Consider the following 19,007-nt stretch of genomic DNA (forward strand, 5'->3'; position numbering starts at 1 on the left):
ATACCCGTGCGATTGAAAATCGCAAAGATTGCGCATGCGCTACCCGTTCCAGTCCACCGGCAGACCGATTTCACACCGAAATGGGTGGTCGTTTCGTGTTTACATGATACCGTTACGAAATTTCGTACCGGTGTGAAATTCTCGCCCTGGTACAACAGCCGGGGTGAACTCACGCCGGAGTGACTCGCGCCGGCATGACATTGTGTATCATGCAAACAAATATAGAGGCATGAGAGGGAACCGGAGTGAACTCACGCTGGCGCCCCGGTGTCATGTAAACACCCGCTAAGCTTAGCTTCAACCAACCTCGCTCTGTTCCACACGGCAGCGTTTACGCTCTCAGCATAAAAGAAAGCATGCGTCATGTTTAAACCGATGGCAATATCAAGTGTAAATGTTTCCATTAATATCTCGGAAATTTCCATTTAAAAGGAGATCTTCAAACTATAGCCTGCGTGGCAGGCGTTAAAAGGGAAGGGGAAGGGGTAAATTTAGACCGCGAGGGAGAAAGGAAAGGAAGTATTTAGTCGAAAGCCGCGTATCGTGAGGCCAGGGGGAAAAAACGCCATGCAATGCTTGGCCCATAAAGTTTTTTGGTTACAATTTTGTGGCCAGTTCCAGCCGTTCAATACTGGACAGAAAAAAAGATACCCCTTTCCGCTTTTAGGCTATCGTTGCTGGGACTCCGGGAAACCGGAAACAGGCCAGTTTTCTCCAGCGTTCAACCGACCACATTACTTTTATGATAACAAAGAAAAAGTACAATTTTCTTTTTCAAAATTTATCAAATCATTCCCTAATTCAATCAAACCACGGAAGGTGGTATTATTATTGGACAAACCACACGAGACCCACATAGTCAGAAAGAGGAACCAGAGGTTTACAAAATCCTCGAATTTGGTGTTTACCGGAAGAATTTTGAACGAGATACAGAGACTCAGAAACTTCAAAATTTACTTTTAAAAAAGAGTCAACGCACATTAAGTCATCAAAATTCAAACTAAAGAATCATCGATCCTCCTGCGTTTTTGCTTTGATGAAGTATTTTTAGAGCAGCTAAAAACTATATATATTTATAAAAATTTTCACTTCTCAAGGATTTTTTCGTTTTATGTTAGAGTAAGCTTGAATTTTTAAGCCTTTGCGTGACGGAGAGAACTGTTACGTAGATTAAAAAAAGTGAGTTTGTCTTATTTTGTTGAATTTTGCTATCTCAATAGTTATTTCATGAGAAAAATTATTACTTTAATCGAGTTATTAGTTCCTTGAAAGATGAATTCAAGCCTTGAAAACTCAGTGACAGACATTAAAACTCAGACTGTTTATGCTGGTTTTCTGCCGCCTTGTTGGTTCCAATCCCGATCGGCACCAATATGGCTCCCGCACGGCGCTCTATAAATTTGTGTAAATCATTTCTCCGAATAACTCACACTGAGCCGTTGACCATAGTCTGCAAAGGGCTTTTTGAGCCAGTTTCAAACAACAACAACAATAACAACTTTATTACACATTAAACAGTTTACAAGTAATAAATTAAAGTGAACTAAAAAGAAAAAAAGAAAAGGCTGAGGAGTGTAAAACAAAAGAAATCACATTGACATTCACGGATAAATACCAGCAGTCTCGGTGAAAAACACCCCTGATATATTAATTGCGGGCAACCAGAGGAGCCCGGAATCGTAATCTTCAGGTTGCTGTTACGAATTCTTGGCATGAACGGAATGCAGAGAGTAGAACTCAATCGTGTGACCTTCTATCACTTGCGATCTGATCATGCGTGTTTTGACCTGTAGCCTGTGTACAGCCGCCCACTCAGGCCCTGAGAAAAAATAGCAGAAGAGGCCCCTTCTCCGATTTTTTCAGAGGGGAGCGGGAGGCTGTAGGCAGGCTAGTTTTGACCTTCTATGACGTGAAACTTACGCAAAGAACAGCGCGCGTTGGACCAAATTAAAAGCGTTTTGACCTTCGATCGATCTTGCCCACACTCCATAACCTTTGGTTATTACCCTTTCACTAGTTAAAATAAATTAATTATGTCATGCTCTTTATTCTAGGTTTTGGGGAAATTAATACCTTGACGTATGGTCCTGAGCCATTCCGTCGCTGTGGCAACTGTATTGGCGGAGATGGAGACAAATTGAAAAGATGTGCCAACTGTGAGGAAGTATATTGTAGCAAAGAATGTCAAGTTCTGGCCTGGGAAAAGGGCCATAAAAACCTCTGCAAAAAATGCAAGTAAAAAAATACTAAAACATCAAAATACGTATATACTTAAAATTAGAAAAAAATATGTAAAAAAACCCTTTTGGAACATTTAGAGTACTTATAAAATTGTGGATAGTATGCACACAGCATTGTTGCCACTCTGATGTATACAGAGTTATCTAGGGCACAATTAATTCCAACAAAATGGTTAGCTAAAGGGCGACAAAATTAGTTGAGACACTTTGCCCGAAAGGGGTTTTTGATGTTTTACCGATTCTAAAAGGGGAAAATGAACCTTTCCCTCTCCCATTTCCTCCATGCAATGTTGTGCCGCTGTTCCAGCTACCTGTAGAAAACAACAAATACCTCAGCTTTGAATGGAGGGGAAGGGAGGAGGTGTGGATTCTTTTGTTCTCTGAAGTTACCCTATTTGAGTACAATGTCTCAACAAGTTTGTCGCCGATTAAAGTTCTGTTCATGTTTCATTTGTTATAAATATTGTAACGTTTGAGTTCCTTACACGTGTATTTTTCAGTTTCTTTCTTTCTCCTAATTTCTTCATCAAGAGGTAGAATTATTTCCACGCATTTGGTCCAGATGCTGGGCAGCAGAAGGGAGATATTTCTTTTTTGTTTTTGTTTTTCTTTGTTTGTTAGTTTGAATGAAATCTATTGTAGACTACGGGTAGTCCCCATTTTCCCTTAGGGATAGTAGAGCGAGCGAAACGCGAGCGCGCGTGACAATCAACTTACACGAGAAAGGCGAGACGCGGCGGTGAGAGAGAAAAAATTCTCTCTCCCAGCAGTTTTGCCTTTCTCGCTTGAGGTGATTTCACGCGCGCTCGAGTTTCCCTCGCTCTACTATACCTGAGGAAAAATGGGGACTACTTGTAGTCTAAATGAAATCGTGAAGCTTTCACATTGCAGTAGTAGTGGTAGTGGTAGTGGTAGTGGTAGTGGTATTGGTAGTGGTAGTAGTAGTAGTAGTAAGTATAAGAGAAATCCATTTTTTTTTACTCTGTGTATACATTATCTTTTTGTAATGATGATAGCACCTATCAAGTAATTCACAGTGAACTTACGCAACAGGACGGGAGAGAAAGGAAGACGGCAGACGTTTTGTGACAGGTGTGACAATAATTTTGTTTGTAAAAACCTTCCGCCAAAATCCACTTTCCTTTGAACAGGTCTTAATTTCTTGTAAACTGCCGGAATTAAAACATTAGTGTAAAATGAAGATGACGACAAAACACTCAAGTGATAGCCCTGTCACGTTTGTCACACACACCTTTTTTGCCGTCCTCTTCTTCCTGTCGTCATAATTTTTATGCACACATATTAATAGTGAGGACAACTCGGAGATCGTTATTGAGAATTTTTTTTTTTTTGGACACACGAGAGAAGTTTTGGAGAAGGAACATTATATTGTTGCTACTCTTACTTCTCGAGTGTTGTTAAAAATTTTAAGGGCTCATACTTTTAGAGCCCTTTCACAGTGACGCCACGTCCGCCATGTTGATTCCCCAAGACATTAATCAGGGTCGGCCAGGGTTTTTGGGTACACAGTTTATTGGGGTATTTAATTTCAGGTATACAGTATTTCTATGCTTAAAATTGGGTATAGAGTATTCCGGCCATCACGACCAATTTTGGGTATAAAGTATACTGTATTTTTCTTAATTTTGGTATTTTACATGAGTTTTAGTATAATTTTTGGTATATTGGAAGGTTTTTTTCCGGTATTTTGGTATTCCACTACCCCCCCCCCCCCCCCTCCCGCTCACCCATCGCCCGACCCTGATTGATACGGCGGGCATGTTGTTGTCCAAAAAATGTAAGGGTTTTCTGCCGAAAGTACCCTAGTAAGGTGTTTAGACTCCGACCCTTTCTAGCTTTGAAGTATTGTTATAACGCCCAAAGAGCCAAAATTCTATATTCTTTGTCAGGGCCGCCGTAAAAATACAGTAACTCATCACTGTTAATTGGGAAAGAGTCTGTCTTTCTCTGGACAAGACATCATATTCAGTTGTAGACTTCTGAAGTAAACTTCCAAGTAACCAGAACTCGCAGGAAATCTTCGTACCACCGCACTTTCTCCATAAGAATAATTGTGGGGCGATTTTTGCGTGCAAGAATCCTCTGTTTGTAATTTACGTCAACCGTCAATGTAGTCTGCGTTAAAGGCGAATTTTTCGGGCGAGCGAACTTCAGTATTTTCTCTTTTATATTTAGAACTAAAGTTTGGTTTAATTTGTTAGGCGTTAGGTTCGGCCCGCCCATTTGTCACTTCATTCCAACTGTTTTAATTGGAGTCAGACTGCGTCCCAAGCCAGTTTCAGTTTACCACACGCTTTTTTCCAACACCATCGGAGCCGACAACTCCCATTTACTTCTCATTAATGCATTTGAGCGTTAACACAACGTCGTATAATTAACGGTCATACATACAAACCGAGTGTTCCGTCATATACAGTTGGCTCGACTCGGCTGGTACAACCCTTCCGAAATCAAGGTAATTAACTGGATGCCCTTTAATGTCCGTGACCTTGAAACAGAAATGGCATTTTCTAGCCTGCGAGCAATCTCCCCCACCTTAGGAGAGATTGCTTGCAGGCCAGCCATTGTCAAGCATAATACACAAAACCCGGAACACGCACACCAATTCTCGTTAATATAATTAACTTTTTACTCGTACAATTTGGCTTGATTGACAGTAAGTTTTGCGACAGAGTTACAGACCTTTGTTATTATAGAATTGTGATTGGATTCTAGATAGCTGACGTCATTATAGGTCGCTGTGCTATACACACCCAATCTAATTCGGCGTCCGCTTTTGATCTAATGTCAACTCCTGTCAGTTTCTTAGCACAATCACTAATCTAAGCTTTGTAAAGTCGCTGTTTCTACCAGAGTCCGTGGACCGTGCTTGCAGGTTTGTTTCTTAATTTCTGTCTAATCTGTTACGTAAAATGTAACTCAATGAAGATGGTCTCTTCTTTGAGCACTCATACGGTCGTGCCAAACGCATCATACACGGACCATGAACTTAAAGAACATTCGCGATCTCTCAAATGTTCAACCAGTGAGTGGTCAATGAAAAAGTTAAACTGTTCGATTTACATAGGACACGTTAGCTTGGCAAAGTAGAGACGTGCTTGCAGGTTTGCTTCTTACTTTTTGTTTAATCTATTACGTAAAACGTAGCTGAATGAGGGATGGTCTTTCCTTTGAGCACTCACGATGTCGTGCTATTGAATCTTTATGCTAAACGCATTATAAACCGACCATGAAGCTAAAGAACATTCGCGTTCTCTCAAATGTTCAACCAGTGACTGGTCGATGAAAAAGCTAAACTGTTCGGTTTACATTAGAGGGTCTGAATGGGGGAGTCCACATATCGGTTATCAATTATTATTTTCGGTCTTTGTCGGTTGTCGGTAAATCTCGGTAAATGATTAACAAAGCGAGTTAATCATTCATATTCGTTTTTTAATTCACACAGTTTAAACTCTAAACAAGTACAAAACTTCTTCATTCATCGTCAATTCATCTTTTTAATTGCAATGGAACTTCATTTTAAGTCTGGTTTGTTTAGCTACGCGATCGTTTGTTTCAATTTTGTTAGCAAAGACTGAAAAAATCACCAAACATTCAACATTGAAATTTGCTTTAATTCCGATGACCATGACTTCTCCCATGACGCCGTTACTTAATACGTTCTGTGATTTCGAAGGTGGCTGAGGAGACCAATCCAAGCACGCAAGTGTCTGCCACATGTGAAGTCACGTTTATTGTCAAATTCTTTTTTGACTCATTGTCTTCCCTCAATTCAGGCAAAAATTGACGACTTTCATATTTTTATTAATATCTCTGCAGGTATTTGGAATTTTAAGTGATTTACATACCTCAGGCCCCATTTGTCAGGGGCACCCAAAGAGAATATAGTTCAAAACCACTTAACATAGCATTGTTAAACGTATTTTAGTATTTAAACGGTAGATAGATCTGTTCGGATTTCCTAGCTGAAAGCCTAGTGATCCGAAAATTGTAGGGATCAAAAGTTACCTTTTCGAAAATTTCAGCCAGAAAAAAGGCTCCCGAAAATTCTAGGTGACCTTTTTAAGGTAAACATCCGTTAAAAATTGGCAATTATACCATTTTTTAGGTGTTCGAAAATCATAGGAGAGGCAGGCAAGCAAGAAATTGTACAACAAATGTTCCGAAAATTCTAGATTTCAAATCGTCTTCCAAACAGATATTTTTCGAAAATTGACGTTGGGTGCCCCTGATTTGTTCAAAAGCTAGATAGCGCTATCCACCGTACCGGTTAAATCCCCTTTCAGTGGACAGTGCAATTCGGTTTCCCCAATACTTATCCGCTGGATAGTGATTCATCCGGTGGATAACGCTATCCAAAGTTTGAACAACTGGGGCCTTGTCTGAAATAGAGCTGACTACAAGACCTTCCATCTGCTGGAAACAAATCAAGCGAAATATATTTGGCAAAATAGGAAAATAAAAAAAATAATAAACAAAATGCGATTCATTTTTGAATACAAATTAACCCACAATGTTGGACCATGTCGGTTGTCGGCTAATTTTTTTCCTGTCGGTAGTCAGTAATTTTTTTTCTCGTTTTGTCAGTAGTCAGTTACATTTTTTGCCGTTTGTCGCTAGTCGTTCAACCCCATTCAGACCGTCATGTTAGCTTAGCAAAGTAAATACGATTTATTTCTGGGTTAATTATTTAAATCAGTTGACTTCACTGAACCCTAACGCGAGAAATACTAGGTTCTTGGGCTTTTAGTTTGACGTTCAACTTGTGTTGTAATGGGCATTGACTAATTCTCACATTACTTTCTACTTTCTACTTAAGTAACTTATCGCGAGATTTTTATATTTCAAGATCTTCCCATCTGTTTCAGAGGCTGCTAGACCGTGAATTGTCAATACACTATTGTTGACTAATACCTTCGGAACGCGTTCAAACCTGAAACGTGATGGTTTACTTACCGACAGACAAAAGCTGCAAGCCATTATAATACATTCAATGTAGTTGTAGGTGTATTTTAAAGTAGATTTTTTGATCGCGTGATATATTTCAAGGCTCACGTGACATCTGAGTACTGCCTTTGCCCTGCAAACGGCTGGTCCTTCGATTCACTTGGATGACCACCTCAAGTTTCAATCCCGCTTCCAGTAGTAAACGTAAAAATAGTGTTTACAATAAGTAGTATCGGGCTAAATGCATAACAACTCAAATGAAGTTTTTTATTATTATAATTTACAAATATATAAAGGAAATTAATTCAGAGATTGATAATTGTAGGTAAAGAATTTTCCCTAGGGGAAAAATATTTTGTGCAGACCTAGAGTGATTTTACTTGAACCGTGAAACAGATGCTAACAAATGGTGCAAAAGAGCGAGATGTAAACAAAAATTCTACCACCTATTTCACGGTTCAAGTAAAATCATTCACCTGAATACCTTGTATTTTTTAATAGTACCTTGTGTCATTTTGGTAGTTGTTTGGTTAATAAAGGTGCTACATAAGATCTCAAACTATTTTACCTTTTTGTGTCTCCAGTTCGATGTAGATGTAAAAAACGATCATGTCAGAAGCTGCGACGAACTACGATTCAAATAACAGCGATGCTGGCCCACCTCAGCAGGCTGTTGGTCTTCCATCCATAAAAGATGTTACAACAACATTGAAACAGCCAGATCTACCCATTGATATTCTTTTAGTAACTGTTAAGGACTGCGAGTTCTTAGCTTGTTACAATGAGCTTAAAGATCCCTTTAGATGTCATTTTGATGATCTCGGTTACGTTTACTTCGCGGACGTTGTCGGAAGTCAGCCAGGGCGAGTGAAAGTAGCACTAATGAAGTGTCATGAAGGTGCTATCGGTCCGGGTGGCTCTCTCACTGCCGTTAGGAATGCTGCCCCTATTCTACAACCCAAGGCCGTGATATCTGTTGGGGCATGCAGTGGTCTCAACCCTGACAAAACCAAGTTAGGAGATGTCATTGTATCAGCCAAGCTAACAACATATGCATCCAAAGTAGTGACAAGCGACCAAGAGCAGTGGGCTGGTATTAGCAGTTACGTGAGCAAACGATTTCTTAACATCATTAAGAATTGCGCTGATGGATGGCAACCACCATTGAAGAACCCAGAAGATCGCCACATCAACGTTCATAACAATGGCGAGTTCTTAAGTGGTCCAGAGCAGATCAGAGCTGAAAGGCGCCGAAAAGAACTTGTCGACCACCATCCCCTTGCAACAGGAGTGGAGATGGAGGGAGAAGGTAAGTGTGTGTCACGTTAAACAACAGTGTTTGAATTCTTACACAGGTACAATGTATTTCAATTACTGCATTGTTAATGATGTCACATTTCAAGGCCTCAAGCCTACTCCAAAAGACCGCAAGGTAGCATGGTTCGTTTTTTTTATGAAATTACCCGTGTTGCTTTGCGGTCTCTGTGGGAAGGCTTTTTGCTGTCTTTCATTGGCCCAGTAAAGACGCGCGCGTACTGGGAGAGAAAAGGAGGGGAGGAGTCATCTCCCCTTTTGCGTGTTCCTCTCATCCGCTTTATAAAAACTAGCCAGAAAAACTAATCGGTACCTGTCACACGTACAGCTAGGCCGTTTTGAAAGAATGAAGAAAATTAAAATATTTATTATGAACACCTACATAGCAAGTACTTTAAAGGATGAGTTGTCCTGATCATTGGATCATAATGTAAAAATATGTTTACACACTAGAATGCTAAAAACTGATATACTGTATACTTGACGTCATTTTTGTGCAACAACGTACATATAATCGCTATATTAAACGGAAACATTTGTCTATGGAGTCTGAGACTGATCTAGGATCGCTTGAATATGTCTGACGCAGACAGCTTTCGATCGTGACACCGAACTTTACAACTGGGAACTAAAATGAACTGTGTCACTTATAACAATAAAGTAATTGAATGAAAAATGTTCATAATAAGAAAGTTGCAGTCTGTAATCAAAAGAAAAGGCGTGAAAATCATTTCTCTTACTTGGCTGTCGAAGGGGTCTGGCATCTCTTGATTCTGCGTTTTTTTTACATCCAGTTTGTTATTAAAAATAATTTTTCGTTAATGTTTTTAAACATTAAAATCGTCAAAAATGTTAATTGCAAAGTAAAGAATTACAAGTGCGTCCACGTGCCATCAATTAATTTTTTTTAGTTTCTTTTTCCCGCAAAACTTAATTATCTATAAGAGGTAATTTACAGACATTAATATATCCTAAATGTGTCTCATATTTCAGGTGTTTTAACAGCTGCATATGATACTCAACTCGAGTGGCTCATTGTTAAAGGGATAGCTGATTTTGCGGATGGTGAGCAAGTGAATGCAGAAAGCTGGGAAGCCCGTGCTAGTGCGATGGCAGCATCTCTTCTCTCACACATGTTAAGTGATCCTGGTGTTTTCCGCACTTGGCCTCATTACCAAGGTATAAATTCTTGTTAGTCTAGTGGATTATGAAAAAGCGTTGGGTTTAACAGGCTGAATTTGCTGGCTTCAGCAAAAGGACTGCGTGAATGCTGCTAATGAGACAGTGAAGAATCTCAGATCCTGAGATCAAAAGGCACATTCATCATTTTTCTTTATCTTTATTTTTATCTTTAATTAGTTAATTGCCAATGGCATAGGGTAATCGTGGCCATGGGTGGCCATAATTATGCGGTAGATGATGGCCTTTAACACAGGCAAAGACGGAGCGTTAATAAAAGCAAACGGAAAACTGTTACACACACTCAGCTATACAACGGGGAAAAAACGAGTACTTAGGCATCAACAAAAACGGGTCAGAGGTTGTATACCATGTTAAGGGGATTTCCTGTTATAGGAGGTATTAAAAATCTCTAGGATATCCAAGCGGCGTTACCTCATCATTCAAGACATTCAAGATTCAGTCGCTCTGACCTCTTAGTCTACACAAAAACGTTGATCGTCGGGGTACATGTTTCTGGTCAGAAATTGAGGGTCCTTTTCTTAGCTATAAATTGCATCATCACCAATAAGTACGGCACAAAATGCTAATGATGTCTTTGCCTGGATCTTTCAGTGGATGATGATCTCTTAGGGGCTCAATTCGAAAGCAGTAGAAAGCGGAAGCTAGCTGAGCACCATGCAGGTAATATGTGAACTGAACATGTGTTTCTTTATAACGCTGACTCATTTTTCTTGTTCCGCTGTTTGCTTCACTTTCATTTTAGAATGCATAAGGTAACCCGGTTTGGAAAATTCGGGAACTCTTAAATTTTTGCTAGTGGAATCAGGAATTCTGGGATTTGGAATCTGGAATTCAACTCCAGGAATCAGGAATCCCGCTATAGCAATTGGAATCCAGAATCACAGTGTGCACTCCAGAATCGAAGGCTCTCTTGGTTTACTTTACAGGGGGCGAAATGAACAAAAAATCAGTCGTGAGACACGTTTAGCGCCGCAAATGTGTAACAAAGCTGACTTTAAGTGACTGACACTGTCAAACGCGAAGTTATGACCGAACTACAAAGGATTGAAAGCTACCAACATGGCCCAGTGGTCTTGGGGTAGGCATATGCATGAGGCCTTGAAATACGACGAAGTTAAGTGAAAAACATGTATCTGAAGTGGCCCGCATCTCAACCAACGATTTTCTTCACCAGGTGCTTTGTGTGATGATCAGCGCTCAACACAAACGAAAAGAGGAATGTTTTCTGGCCACAAATCTCAGCAAACTGACTCCACAACCCAGCAGCATCTTGCAGGTATCACTCTCTAACAACGCATTGAATAGCGACACTTTAAGAATCTATGGCCAGATTATTGTTGACATCATGACTATAGTACAGCTTTCGAAAAGACCAACTCTAATACCCCTAAATTGCTCAAAACTGTGCCGCGTGGTTAATTTTTCTTATTTAATAAGGCCTCGTTTTATCTAGGGCAAAATATAGCCTGAGAAAACAGCCGACGTTTCGCGACGCAGCCACCAAATGACGTCTGAGAAACAAGGGCAGACATTTCATACAGATGACGTCACTACCCTGGGTTGTGACTCGTCATCATCAGTGTGCGCTCGTTTCTCAGACGTCATTTCATGGGGAAACCAGTGGTGGCCTCATGAAGCGTCGGCTGTTTTTTTAGGCTAGGGAAAACTACAGACCGCTGATCAGCGTTTTCTTTTTTGCGTCTTTGATTGATGCAGTCGCTCATAAAAATGATGGAGAAAACAAAGACCGATACTAGGGAGGGACTAATTGCGCGTGGGGTGCGCTTGCCAAGCGATCACAAGCCATTTCAACATGATGACAAATAGGTCGTTCCTTGTTTAGGCACTCTAACACCATTTGAGTTCTTTGTTCTGGATTGAACCTTTTTCAGCCACGTTTCACTTACCTTTCCATGCCGTAAACTGGAATCTGCGTTGAGTGGGACAGAATCTTAGTAAAACCAGAAACTCATAAGGGGTTGAAACGTGTAACTCTCATATGTTTGCTTTGTCCGATGCTCGTGATTATTCATTTTCGAAAGTACCATATTTGGAACGAGAAGAAGAGATAACTGACCAATCAAACTTCGTAAACAACGTGACGTAATTTTACTTCAGGTTCCCGCGCCCCCTTTAAAAAATGGCCGACAAACGGGGGAAAAACTCCCAAAAGCCGAGAAATCTTTCAGTTTTTGTTTTGTTAGTTCAATAACCACACAGCAGTTCAATAAGTACACAACAGATCAATAACCACACCAGTAGTTCAATGATTACACATCAGTTCATTGAGCGTAAACTACATGTAGCTGCGGGAAAAATAGCCACAAATACGTTAGTTATTTTTAATAAGAATGTATAGCATTAAGTAAGTGGTAAATACTCATTTAGCTCTGATGGTAAGAGAACTAAATAGATAAATAGCTATGTTACACAGTTATTAAGTTCTAGTGAGCTCACTAATATAGACAGGAACATAGACTGATGTTAATTTAAAAATGTTTAGTCTGCTCAGAAGGTCTGCCATTCTCATCAGGGGCACAGTGAACAGACCTGGAAAGAGAGTGAGCGCCGAAAAGGGAAAACATCGACTCGGTCCGGAGAAAACTTCAACAAAGCGCGCGTTGATAAAGCAGAAAAAAATAAACAGTTAACGGTGGATGAAACCTTGTTTTTTGACTCTCTTTCCGCACGTTTCAAATTAACTTAACATCAGTCTATGTTCCTGTAGTTTACGCTCAATGAACTAATGTGTGGTCATTGAACTACTGGTGTGGTTATTGATCTGTTGTGTACTTATTGAATTGCTGTGTGGTTATTGAACTAACAAAAACAAAAACTGAGCATTCTTTTGAACTTTCTCTTTCCATTTTTTGTCTTTTGACGGTGTATTTTTAACCCTGAAATGCAGAACTCTTGTCTTAAAACATCTGCATGGTGATCGCGCGGCAGCCATTTTGTTGAAAATGGCTATCTGTCACTAAGGTTTCCAAATATGGTAAAAGTGAATACGAGCATTGAACGCGAGTTACACGTTTCAACCCCTTATGAGTTTCTGGTAAAACTTAGTTCGTTTTTATAATAGCGCTTTGGATTCTTGTATCGGAATTCGGTCCATTAAGTTATTTCCTTGGTAACAATTTTTTTCCATGTGTGGTTGAACTCAGTTTAATTTCAATTTCTTTAGTCTTGGCCGACCTTTAATTCACCTGCACACAACAAGTTCTAGCAAATGAATACTTTTAAGACTTAAAGTGGCTCCGTTATCAATGCCGGCGCATTGAACTACGAGGAACTTTTTGTCATAACGTTTTGGTTTTTTAACGCGATGGTTACGAAACTTTGCAAATAACAACAATATCATTCGGCAATAATATGAAGTATTCCGATTTTACTGATGGTAAATGTTTTCTTGCAAAATTAGCGCTTAAATGGAGCCCAAAAAGAAAATCGCGTCTAGTAGAAGTTTTTGCTGATATTTCATATTTTTTACTGAAGTTTCAGGTATCAGTTTTCATTGAGATGATAGATATCCTGGAAAAATTTCAGAGAAATCGTTGGAGCAGAAGTCTGGAGAGGTTCAAAATTCAGTTGTGAAATTGTTTTGGAATTTTGAAAACGAATTGCTCTGAGGCGGAGCGAGCCACCAGTTCGAATTTTCGACTCCCGGGCTCACGCTTTTGACTCCGCGCGTTAGCCTTTGGAAACCAGAGTAGCTAAACAACCCTCACAGCGGCTCCTCTTTACAAAACCAAATGCTTGCATCAGCGATAACTGCGCTGTGCTCCTTCTTTTCATGAAAGCGGAAGACAGGACGTTTATTGCTAATTTTCAAGTGTGGTGAACTTCTCCACGAAGTAGTAAGCGTAACCCAAATTTTTAAGGGTACACGTATAGTTATCAATTCAAATAAATTACGAATTTAGCGTCGCTTAAGACTTTCATTTATTTGTTTATTTCTTGCGCAATTTTCGACTTGTAGTTAATTTTTATTTTTTTATTTTCATTAATACTGTAATTACGAAATGCGATATCTTGAGAAAATAGTCCTAGTTCTTTGCTATACTTCTTACTTGAGACACGCATCACTTTATTAAAGGGACAGGTTCACGGTTCAGCGCATGCTCATTTATCAAAATGCTGTTTTTCTGCCGCGACATGCTGTATCGTCTATGCAAGCAATGTGATCATGTCATGATGATGTCAAAGAACCAAGCAGCACACTCCCCTGGCAGTCACTTGATCAAGTTATGTGCAAATAACTGTAACTTAATCAACCATGGAATAAAACCTCCGGGACGACAATAAATTCAACGTTGGTAGTGTTGGCATAATCCACTAATTTTTTCTTCGATTTTAGTACTCCTCCATCCTACTTCAGGTTACTCTGAAATACACTTCTACTTTGAAATACACTCTGAGATCGCTAAGATAAATGTGAGAGGAATGATTAACCGATAGAATTAATAAAAAAATGGAAAAAAAAGTAATTTAATTAATGAGCATGCGCTTAAGTCTGGTTCCTGGTCAATTTTCGATTACGGACCGTAGCTGATATATTTTATTAGAGATTGAGGAATTATCAGAAAATGCTGTTATTCTGCTTAAGTAGTCGCGTAGATGCGGCGTATTGGATTCGCTAAACTGGAAATCGGCTGGGCTTGTTGGGTTTTTTTTTCCAGTCCTTTGCTCAGGCTCGCGCTCCCATGCTCAACACGCCGCAAATTCACCTTTCGGGCGACCTTGAATGGACTATTAAAAAATGCTTTCATTGTTTTAACTCAACATAATTAGAGAAAATCTTGTCTAGGGTTCCCAAGTACTCTTCTCTTCCTTCCTTCCTGGTTATGTGTAGAAGAGCTCTGGGGCAGAGATTGAGTGACATTGTGGAAAGACTGACATGCGTTTAAAAGGCTGCGTACAGTGCTCGCGAGAACTCACGCGTATCATGCCCTTAGCGGCAGCCTTTGGTAAAGCGAAAGAAACGGATCGACTATTTTGCAGTCTAGGAAGAAAATAATTCACCAACAAGTAACCACACGCCCGTTTAACTTGACCGCTAAGTCTAAAATGCAAAAATAATTTTAAAAAATAAAAAGCAAAGACAAAGTAGCTATTTGGTAAAAGAATTTATCCCCGCATTCATGCCTCTCTTAGCTGACGTACTGAGAATCATTGCAAGTGTTCATGCAAATTCGTCTATAACTAATTCGTTGTACACATATTACAAAAGCATACCGTATCGTATACTGTATGAAGTGGAACCTTGATATAACGAAGGGCCAAGCAAGGGATCTTAAGGGGCCGGCGAAATATGTTTCCTACAACGAAGTATATTTTATATCGAGGTTCTTTTCTATGTTCTTTTCTATGTGATTCTATTACTACTGGAGCCAGGCGAAGAATATCGTTCCTTAAACCGAGCTAGGACTTTGCTGTGTGTAGACGGTTTTTTATATCGTGATTCCACCATACCATACTAGATTTGTGCCCCTGTTTAAAAAAAAGCCAAATCGATCTTATCTGTACTATATTGTCTTTGTAGGGTTGCCCGCTTACATCACAGAAAGGATTCGCCAGCTTTACCAAGTCCGTGAACGGCAGCTTAAACCATTCACTTGGTGTGATTATCCTAATTTCAACCTCAATGATATTTTTACCCGATTGAAAATCCGGAACAGAGAAAAAACACGAGGAACACTGACCGACGATGAAATCACCAACATGACCGCCATCTTTAGGCCGCATCCGAAGTGTCAGGAGCCACGGATTGTTTTGATTGAAGGGGATCCTGGCATGGGAAAAACCACCTACTCACAAAAACTGGCGTATGACTGGGCAAACAAACAATATGAATGGGACGAGTCTTTTCCAGTGATTGAAGTGCTGCTCTTGCTTCGATGCAACGATATTAAAACTAGCATTGAGGAAGCCATTGATGATCAAATTCTTCCTCGTGATATCGACAAAGAGGCTAAGGAGACTTTCTTCAAATACATCAAGGAAAACGAGTCCAAAGTGCTGCTTCTACTTGATGGCTTAGATGAGGCAGACTCCTGTAAACAAGAGATGTTCCTCTTACTTGTTCAGAGTAGATTCTTCCCAGCTTGCCACATTGTCATTACTTCGCGTCATGAGGACGGAAAGGAAATAAGGCCATACTGTGACACACTGTGGGAGATTGTAGGATTTACTAAAGAGGATTCCAAAAGCTTTATCAGAAAATATTTTCAGGGCAAGGATCACTTAGCTGAGAATTTGATTAAACGTGTTGATCTTTGGTATGATTACCCAACTGATGATAACCGCGGCTTCGCCGATTTGATGAAAAATCCACTTAATGTGGCTTTAATCTGTTCTATTTTTGAAGATTCCGAACACGTTTTTTCAAAAAGCAGAACCCGATTGTACATTGAAATCGCTCTCCTTGTTTTGAGACGATATGAAGAAAAATATGGGCTTGCAAGTAGCCATGAAGACTTGATTTCAGTTTACAGGAAAGAACTTTTGCTTTTGGGCAGCTTCGCCTTAGATTCCCTCCGTAAGGGAGAGTTGTACTTTGAAAAAAATAACGATATCGTCAACGCTTTCAATTTTGGGTTCTTGTCTTTTCAACAAGGCGGCACCAGGAGCAAACCTTGCACGCGCTGTGCATTTTTACACAAAAGCTTTCAGGAATTTTTTGCTGGACTTTATCTTGCGTTTCAGATTATCGACGGACAAACAGACTTTGCCCAAGTTTTAACCGATGAAAGATATTTGAAGGAACTGAAAGAGGTTTTATTGTTCATGAGTGGAATCATAGCTTCAAACAAGGAGGAAACTGGAGAATCCATCTTTATTAGTATGGCTGAGCATATTAGTGGTCTTCTCCGCACATCCGACCAAAAAGTGAAATCGTATATGACGTTGGCTTGTTCATGTTTAGTTGAATACTTTTTAAGCCTTACAGGACGGCATTTTAACGAAAAGAAAGGTGTAACTACCCCAGAGAATACGTTCGGTATGCACCTTGACATGTCTTCCTTGACTAAAGTAGATTTGTCTACCACTGACATACAGGATGCTGGTGCTGCTGCGATTTCCGTGGTCCTCGAAAACAACTCCTCCCTAACTTATTTGGATTTGAGTTTCAACAACATTAATGGCGACGGAGCTTTTTCTCTTTCCAAGGCCCTCACAGAAAACTCTTCCCTGATTTCCTTGAAATTAAGTTTTAACAATATTAGTGACGTTGGTGCTTCCGCTCTTTCCCAGGCCCTCACAGCAAACTCCACCCTGCATTCCTTGGATTTGAGTGGCAGCGGGATTGGCGACGCTGGTGCTTCTTTTCTTTCCACGGCCTTAACAGCAAACTCTTCCCTGACTCGTTTGGATTTAAGTGCTAACAGTATTGGCGACGCTGGTGCTTCTTCTCTTTCCACGGCCCTAACAGTAAACTCTTCCCTGACTCATTTGGATTTAAGTGCTAACAGTATTGGCGATGCTGGTGCTTCTTCTCTTTCCACGGCCCTGACGGCAAACTCCACCTTGCATTCCTTGAATTTGAGTCAAAACAGAATTGGCGATGCTGGTGCTTCTTCTCTTTCCAAGGCCCTAACAGCAATCTCCACCCTGCATTCCTTAGATTTGAGTTATAACAGAACTGGCGACGCTGGTGCTTCTTCTCTCTCCTCGGCCCTCGTAGTAAACTCCACCCTGCATTCCTTGGATTTGAGTAATAACAGCATTGGTGCCGTTGGTGCTTATTTCCTTTCCGACGTTCTCAAATTTAACTCTACCCTGACTAGGTTGAATTTGCATGGTAACGGCATCGGTGAAGTTGGTGCTTTTTTCCTTTCCAAGACCCTCACAGCAAACTCCTCCCTGACTACTTTGGATTTAAGCGATAATGGAATTGGTGACGTTGGTGCTTCTTGTCTTTCCCAGGCCCTCTCAGCAAACTCCTCCCTGGAAACATTGGATTTGACTGATAACAGTGTGGGTGTCGCTGGTGCAGCTTCTTTTAATGAGGCCTCTAAGATAAACAAAAAAGTGGATGTGCGCTTTTAAAAGGAGGATGAATTTAATTTTTGATAGTACGTCAGAGATCAAGGTTGTAATATTGACAGGCCTGAAGCACGAAAGTTAAAAGGCAAGGAAGCGGCTGGAAGTTATTTTTTCATGCATCTTGTTCTTAAATTGCCTCGACAAGAATTTTTGTCTCGGTGGGCTACCGTTCTAATTATTTTTTCTTCCAGGACCTCTAAGTGTGCTTCAAATGAAGAAACAAGTGTTTTTTTAATAGCCTGCGAAAACATCCGTTTCTCCTCGCTCTTCGCCGATGGGGACGTTTCGCGCGGAGGAACGTCTGCGACTCAGCGGTGACAGAAGTTCCTCCTCGCGAAACGTCCCCGGCGGCGAAGAGCGAGGAGAAACGGATGTTTTCGCTGGCTATTTTTTAAAAGGAACATGTTCGATCTGGTTTTTGTAGTGTCTTGTGTAATGACTGATATCAACAAGTAAAAGCGCAGTCTATTGATATTGAAATACAGATTAGGATTCTTTTCATGTACTTTTATGTCTCAATTATTTTCTATAACTGTTATTATCTGTTAATTTTGATGTATCTATTGCCTACCTTATGCAGAAATATAGTCAAACTCTCTCCCTTTTAATACCCCGGCAAAGTGCAGTCTTCTTGCCGCTCTTTCTTTCTTTCTTTTTTCATATAATTTTTTGTTCTCGTCACCGTTTAATGGTAATATACTGTTGGTATTCCAAGAGCACTAAACTAGTCTTTACGCCTTAGCTTGCGTCTGTAAGGAGGCCCCCACATATGGTTCCTCAATCCCGTCTAGACTTAGACTGTGAGCGGTGTCTTATTTTTCTTTTGAGACACGGTAGAATGCAAGCACGAAAAACGAGGACGGGCGCGAGGGGCGAGCGGCGAAGCTGCGAGAGACGAGGGCGGAGCCCAAGCGAAGAAAAAATAAGAGACTGCGATAGGATCTCTGATCTGGCGATTTGCCGTTTTTCACGCCTCCTTATTTTTTGCTGTTATTGACAGCTCCTCGATCCATTTATTTCGCGTGCTTTTCGCTGTAAACAAACAGCTTGTCTTCGACTGTCTTTTCACTGCTGTTTGGTTATAATTATAATAATAATAATAGTAATCTTTATTGAGATGACTTTTTCATATAAAATATGGTTTTCAAAAAGGATCTCATAGCTCTCCAGTTATCTGTAAGATATTGCAATAATGGTGGCGAAATAAATCCTGAAAATCCCGAAAAAAGGGGGAGT

General features: G+C 40.2%; 2 protein-coding genes across 2 annotated transcripts; both read left to right on the top strand.

The window, feature by feature from the left end:
• The first annotated feature begins 7,560 nt into the window (after positions 1–7,560).
• Positions 7,561–10,396, top strand: LOC140944489 (death domain-containing ATP nucleosidase-like). The gene is made up of 3 exons (XM_073393648.1): positions 7,561–8,517; positions 9,516–9,701; positions 10,317–10,396. Exons 1-3 carry the CDS (start codon positions 7,818–7,820, stop codon positions 10,394–10,396), a joined length of 966 nt encoding a protein of 321 aa, XP_073249749.1. The 5' UTR covers positions 7,561–7,817.
• Positions 10,397–10,668: 272 nt separating this feature from the next.
• On the top strand, positions 10,669–18,060 carry LOC140944588 (uncharacterized). The gene is made up of 2 exons (XM_073393742.1): positions 10,669–11,001; positions 15,268–18,060. Exons 1-2 carry the CDS (start codon positions 10,944–10,946, stop codon positions 17,772–17,774), a joined length of 2,565 nt encoding a protein of 854 aa, XP_073249843.1. The 5' UTR covers positions 10,669–10,943; the 3' UTR covers positions 17,775–18,060.
• The last annotated feature ends 947 nt before the right edge of the window (positions 18,061–19,007 follow it).

The sequence above is a fragment of the Porites lutea genome, chromosome 1, assembly GCF_958299795.1.
Source record: "Porites lutea chromosome 1, jaPorLute2.1, whole genome shotgun sequence".
Lineage (NCBI taxonomy): Eukaryota > Metazoa > Cnidaria > Anthozoa > Scleractinia > Poritidae > Porites > Porites lutea.

Coding starts and splice junctions, on each gene's coding strand:
- LOC140944588 (XM_073393742.1), top strand. CDS start 10,944: ATGTTTTCTGGCCACAAATCTCAGCAAACTGACTCCACAACCCAGCAG. Junction 11,002..15,267: donor AACCCAGCAGCATCTTGCAG/GTATCACTCTCT, acceptor TTGTCTTTGTAG/GGTTGCCCGCTTACATCACA.
- LOC140944489 (XM_073393648.1), top strand. CDS start 7,818: ATGTCAGAAGCTGCGACGAACTACGATTCAAATAACAGCGATGCTGGC. Junction 8,518..9,515: donor AGTGGAGATGGAGGGAGAAG/GTAAGTGTGTGT, acceptor CTCATATTTCAG/GTGTTTTAACAGCTGCATAT. Junction 9,702..10,316: donor CACTTGGCCTCATTACCAAG/GTATAAATTCTT, acceptor TGGATCTTTCAG/TGGATGATGATCTCTTAGGG.